The sequence below is a fragment of the Echinops telfairi genome, unplaced genomic scaffold (assembly GCF_000313985.2).
Source record: "Echinops telfairi isolate 266 unplaced genomic scaffold, ASM31398v2 ScPeMD7_9;HRSCAF=40, whole genome shotgun sequence".
NCBI classification, from domain to species: domain Eukaryota; kingdom Metazoa; phylum Chordata; class Mammalia; order Afrosoricida; family Tenrecidae; genus Echinops; species Echinops telfairi.
Window position 1 is genome coordinate 58,168,160 of NW_022103906.1, and position 6,746 is coordinate 58,174,905.

Genomic DNA, 6,746 nt, shown 5'->3' on the forward strand with positions numbered 1-6,746 from the left:
TTTTAATAATATCACTTCAAACTTAAAACCCCATTACAGAAACCCAGTGTAGCCATAGCATTGTGGTGTAATGGAAAAGCAGGTGGGTCTGCTCACTACCCTAGCAGGCTTCTGCAGTGTGTCTGTCTTCTTCAGGGCCTGCCTCCCACAACACATCAGGCTTCTTGCATGCCCAGCATTTGTAGTGTATGTCAGCGTGTAGTCAGGGGTTTCCCTTTTCCAGCACCCTCTCAGGAAGCTTTGTAGCAGAGGACCTGCTGAAGCGCCTTCCCATGAACATCCTTTCCCAGCACCTGAGAGGGTGTGTCTTTGGTAAGTTCTACCGGGAGACCACAGTGAGTTTTCTGCAATCCACTGAGTCATGGCAAAGCCTTGTCCAAGTGGATCTGCATCTCAGTTCTGGTGATTCCTCCTTGGACACACTCTCAGACTTAGGGGAGTTAGCTGCTCCTGAAACTTCCCACTTCGGTGTTCTTCAGAGTTTTCTTTATTTCTCACTAGTCAGAGTCTCCTTATAGTTACTAGCTGCTTAGGTAAAGCCTAACCTCCTGGGTGGCCATGATCTCAACAGCCAGGTCCCAGCACAGCAGAGGCCGAGAGGGCAGAGGAGGGAGCGAGTCTGAGAGGGCTCTACTTTGTATGGAAGCACATCAACCGTCTTTCTCTTGCAGAACCCACTGGGTGGGTTCAAAAGACCACCCTCTGGACCACCCTCTGGGCTAGAAATCAAATACTTAACTGTTTCCACCAAAGCATCTTACCTATAACAATATCCAGGATGCTGCTTTTGTTGTGGGAACATAGGATCCTTTCCAATTCATAGCAACTCTATGGGGTAGAGTAGAGCGACCCCATTGTAGGCTGTAGGAAAAGTCTCTTCTAAAAAGCACCTTCTTTAGTTGTTTTAAAAAGTGTATAATGTATTTTATCCATTTTCCTGTTACTTTGCCCGTTCTCCCGTTGAAAACACTTGGTTTGTTTCTAGATTTCTGCTATGATGACTATTTTCCAGCACACATGGGCAAGAACTTCCCTAGGGTTAGAGAAATTACTCACTTACTCAAGCAGCCCAAGGTGTAATCACTATGCCTGCCACCAAGGCTCCTCATCCTCCTTTTACTGCTAATTTTTCCTCGGTTGCACTAGGCCAGTGGTTCTCAACCTGTGGGTCACGACCCCTTTGAGGGTCAAATGACCCTTTCACAGGGTTGCCTGATTCATAACAGTAGCGAAATTATTGTTATGAAGTAGCAACGAAAATAATTTGATGGTTGGGGGGGGTGTCACCAAAACATGAAGAACTGTGTTAAAGGGTCACAGCATTAGGAAGTGTTGGGTCGGGTTGGAACTAGGCAGCCCCTGTTTGGACTAAGCTGAAGCAGGTTCGGGCCCTGCGTGTGCTTCCCTTCACGTCCCAGAGGTCAGCAGCAGTCGGCACCAGAGGAGATAACCGGTGAAACCTGATGTTCGGTTCAAAGAAAGCCTCCAGGAGTGGACAAGCAATTCTCCCAGTTTCCGGACCCCATATGCTAATTGCCATACATTCCTCACCACTCCTGTAAAAACCCTTGCCCCCAGCTGCTGAGCACACTTCCCTGACCTGTTGGCCTAGGTCACGGAACCTGTCCGGGAGTTCCCCTAGCCCCTAATGAAGCTATTTCTGCTTCTGCTCTCCCTTGTCCTGTCAGTTACTCCGTCTTCCTCCTTGGTCCTCAGTTCCGCTTTACAGGAAGGTTGAGAACCGCTGCTCTAGGCGAATAGAGACTAATTGCACTAGGGATGGCCACTTGCAAGCTTAGAAATCTCTGGGCACTATGCTACACACTAGAAGAACAGATTAGATGATTTTTCATTGATTTGTAGGAGCTCTTGATGCGATTCTATATAGATGCTATGCATTCCAAAGCCTTCCAATTTACAGTTTGTCTTTTCACTTCATTAGGATGTGTTTGGATGACGGAGTTCTTAATTCGCTGTCAGAAAAAGTCAACATTTTCAATGGAGAAATGCCGTGTGTGTGCCACCTATATTTTCTAGGAAAACATGGTAAGGTTTTGTTTTCATCATTAAAACCCTTGATAAAGCTGGAATTAGTGTTTGCATATCAGGTGAAATTGAGATATTTCACTTTTTCTATGACCAGAACTGGTTTTTTTTTCGAGTTTTACTTATTGAAAAGTTTCCTCTTTTCCTGGTTATCTGCCATGCCCCTCATTTCATGTATCTAAGGTGACACATGTGGAAGCCTCTGTACTGCTCCATGGACGATTTAATTTTCATGACAATGCTGCGCCGTCTCAATGGCTGCTGCTTCATAAACGTCGTCGTATTCAGCAGTGCGCGTTCTTTCTCTTTCCTCCTGTATTGTGCCTTGGGTGTTTTGGGCCCTTCTGTTCCATATTTTAAGATGAAAACTTATCAAGCCTGCTTCGTCTCTTGCTGCTAAGTGATAGAATTACTTCACTTAATTTGGAGAAGGTTTCTACTTAAAAGTATCTAAGGAATATAAGGTGAAAGGGTCTCATTTTCTTCTTAAAATTTTAGAAAAGCAGATACTTCTGCCTCATAATTCTAGTTCTGATAAAATGATAAATGGAGAGTCTTCACAATATTATGAATTTTGTTTTAATGTCTCTCTGATAATAGAGCCTTTTAAAATGTGTGAATATAAATAAGTTATTACTATATTCTATAAGTTCTGAAATTCTAATGGGTTGCTTACTTACTAACTAGTTGTACTGCTTAGCAATATTTAAGTTAATATCTCTCTTTTCCAAAAGGCATACATACTTGTGAGACTTAACAGTGAAGCCAAGAGAAGTTATATCTTTATTTATGGACTGGATTTATGCCTACGGGTATATTAAATGTCCCTGTTTCTTGTTTGCATCGTAGTATAGATTTTCTTATGAATGTAAAAATAATATTTAGCCAGCATGCTGAGATACATGGACAATGGTATTTGTGACCCCAAGTGAGTGGCCCAGGGGCTCCAGTATCCCAAGTTCCACCGCTCCTTCATAATGGCTGGGATCAGTATGTCCATATACTTAAGACATCTCATGCCCCCACATACAGACTAGAATGCTTTGCATTATTCAAATGAAAACTTTTTTACTTTCTAGCTCATTCTAATTAGCACAATAAAAAAGGTATAAAAATCTTAGATTTTTGTTTTCTCATAAAGCAAATTTCTTAAACTAAATCACCAGCAAATGTAGCATTCATATAAGCTGGGCACATCTACTTTTGGTGAGATGTTTTTCTAAACGCTAATTGGATCAGGAGCTCTGGTGGCATAGTGATAATGCATTGAGCTGCTAACCACAAGGCCAGCAGTTCAAAACCACAAGTCACTCCACTGGAGGAAAAAATGCTTACAATTTCTGTAGATTTCGTGTCAGAAACCCACAGGGGCAGTTCTACTCGGGTTCAATGAGTCAGAATGGATTTGGTGGCAGGGGGTTCAGACAGCAGAAGAGAGAGGAAAAAGAGTCCATGTCGCCACCTCCCTCATTCACCTCTCTCATTGATCCCAGGTCAGAACCTAACTCAACACCATAAGTAGAAGTGGAGAGTCTATGTCAGGACTCCTGGGAACAAAGCATGATCTTGTGGCTGCTGCTTCCATGAGCATCGATTGTGGATCCAGTTTGAGATGACAAAAGGAGTTTAAGCATTGGTTACTTATGTCATTGTTGTTGGGTGCTACTGACTATTGTGTCCTGCCCCATCCCCACAGCTGTTCCTGTGCCTGAGCCCATTGTGGCCGCCGCGGTGTCGACGAGCTCTTTTTCCTACAGTGGGTGTCTTCTTCCCTTTCTTCTTTGGATGCTTCCTGCATCGTTCCATATTTGCCCGTAGAATCTTTCAAAATTGCAGCTCGAGGCTTGACTTTTCCCCTCAGTTTACGATGTGTTGCCTATGTTCTTCCCTTTGGTTTTCCAATTCGAGGTCTGTGTACATTTCAGTATAATATTTGGCTCTGTCTTCTCGAGCTGCCCTTTGAAATTTCCTACTCAGCTCCTTGACGTCATCCTGTCTTCCATTGGCTTTAGCTCCTCTGTAATTCAGAGCAAGTTTCAGAGTCTCTTCAGACATGTAGTTTGATCTTTTCTTTCTATTGAATGACCTTTTGCTTTCTTCGTGAATGATGCTCTTGATGTCCTCCCACAGCTCGTTGGCCGTCAGTGTTCAAAGCTCCCAGTCTGTCCTTGAGATGTTCTCGAAACTCAGGTGGGATGAAATCAAGGTTGTATTTTGGCTCATGAACTTGCTTCATTTTTCTTCAGCTTAGACCCTAACTTAAACATGAGCAATCGATCATCTTTTCCAGAGTCAGCCCCTGGCCTGGATTCAGCTGCTGATATGGAGCTTTGTTTAATGTTAGCAAGATATTTCTTTTTCTATTATTTCAACCTACCTATGTTATGTTTCAAGTAAATTTCTTGTACATTATGTTTTTGAGCCACGTCTTGTTGTCTGCCTTGTTAATCTTTCTCTTCTAATAGAAGTATTTAGCTCAAGATCATTTATCTTTAAAGTAATTAAAGTATGTTAGCGCTTAAATCTGCTATTTGGTGTTTGTGTTTTGCTTGTTTCTCCTGCTTGTCTCCTGTGGGTTTTTGTCACCTTTTAGGATTCTATCTTATTTACCATCCTGTTTTGTAGTGTATGAGGTTGTGTGGTGTTAGTAGTTCATGGGTAGTATCATACCTAAGTTTTACATAATTTGCCAAAGCCTCTTGGAATCATTGTTGTACGATTTTGAATAAAGTATTGAAATATTACTTGGGCTTAGGTCTCTGGACCCTCTCCACTTTTGAGTCTAGCTGACTCACGTGTTTCCTGTACATAAACCAAACACCACAATGTATCCTGCGTCAGCATTCAAGTGCTCAATAAACTCATGAGAATATTCCATCAAAATTTCTTCTCATAATTTTCTCAATATTTTTTTTACTCATTATGGTGTTCTATTTTTTTTAAATTCTCTTCCAATGGTTGTATTGGCATATAATTCACATACAATGCGATTGTTTAATCACATCAAGAAGAGTTATCTGATCAGCATTACAATCAGTTTTAGAATATTTTCTTCTTTCTTGTCCTTGTTATTAGCCCCCTTTTCCCCAACCTCTCCTGCACACCCCTAAGTAGTAACCATTAATCCAGTTACTGTCTCAAAAGATTTACCTATCCTAAATTTTATATATAGAAAACATTAAAAAACAACAACAAGAACAACAAAGTAAAACCTAGGAAAACTCCCATTGAAAAGAAAGCAGACAGTATTAAAAACTAGAACACGTTTAAATGGATCATAAGGGAGATCGGATGATAGGATGGTAAACTTTACCCTAGATGCATGCAACAATGCACTTCCCAATGAAGGCAGGCCTGGGTCCCCGCCCCCCATGGATTCTTGTAGACCAGCCCACTAAGCAGCAGGTACAGAGCCTGTTCAGCGTCCATGAAACGTATGCCCCGCCTTCTAAGTGCACATCTTGTAAACCACTGTGAGGAAGGCGATCTCGCCTCAGCTGAAGTCAGGTTTTCAAGACCGAGGGAGAGGGAGAAGATTCTTCGTTTGCTGCCAGACTTTGGGCTAAAGTCACTCCAATCCAACAGACACCCCCAGCAGAGTGATAAGGAAGTCTAAGTCCAGATGAAGGGAGTGGGGCACGGATGTCTCAGGGAAGGCTATTTGTCTCTGTTGACAGGAAAACGGGGAGAAACAAATTCCCAAGAGTTGTTCTATTTTTTACCCACTGTGTTGCTCTTTTTTCCCTTTCTGAAGTTCCAAGAAAAGGTGCCATTTTCTTTCTCTGTGGAAACTTCCTTTGGCCCTTCTTAATGAGCAGGTTTGCTAGTGCTAAATCTTTGCCTGAGGATGTTTTGTTTCCACTTGAAGGATAGTTCCCCCAACTATAAGAGCCATGGTTTACAATTGTTTTCTTTCCACACTTGGAAAATGTGTGTCACTTCCTTCTGGTCTATGTAGCTTTAAATAATAAATCTACTGCCATTAGAATTTGTGTTCCCATACAGTTAATGGGTTGTTTCTTTCTGGCTGCGCTTCAGATTTTCCCTGTTCTTTGTTTTCCAAAATTTAATTATGATGTTTCATGGCGTGCAGTTCTTTTATTCAGGGTTCACTCAGCTTCTTGTGTTTGTATATTTATGTCTTGTGTCAAATTTAGGATGTTTTTGGTCATTAATTCTTCGGATACCTTTTCGGCCGCATGTTCTTTTCCATCTCTTTCTGGAACCTCACTGATAGAAAATCTAGGGCTTTTCTTCCGCCGGCTGCTGAGGTTCTGCTCAGGAGCTTCTATCGCATCCTTTCGCTCTTGTTCAGATGGAGTAGACTGCACGCCCAACGTGGCTGCTTTTATGTTCCGCTCTCTCCGCCCTCCTATTGACCCCGCTCAGAGAGAATTTATGTTTTGTTTTGGCTTGAATTTAACAGAAAATCTCCCATTAAAGTGAAATCCACACTGACCTTTAGATTTAATTTTAAAAATCATTTTATTGGGTGCTCTTACAGATAGTATAACAATCCATACATCAATTGTATTAAAAGAACTTGTACAGATGTTGCCATCATCATCTTTTTCGAGACATTTTCTTTCTACTTAAGCCCTTTGATATCAGCTCCTCTTTATTCCTCCCTCCCCCACCCTACCACCCTTGTGACCCTTAATACATTACATATATATATATTTCATATCTTACACTGTCTG

The 6,746-nt window shown here is 41.8% G+C and overlaps 1 protein-coding gene across 1 annotated transcript in view; it reads left to right on the forward strand.

Annotated features, from left to right (window-relative positions):
* Positions 1 to 6,746, forward strand: part of CASP3 (caspase 3) — a 114,499-nt gene that overhangs the window by 53,897 nt on the left and 53,856 nt on the right. The window contains exon 7 of the mRNA XM_045286867.1: positions 1,943 to 2,046. Coding sequence (XP_045142802.1) covers positions 1,943 to 2,037 — 95 coding nt within the window. The 3' untranslated portion in view covers positions 2,038 to 2,046. The remainder of the gene's footprint in view (positions 1 to 1,942; positions 2,047 to 6,746) is intronic.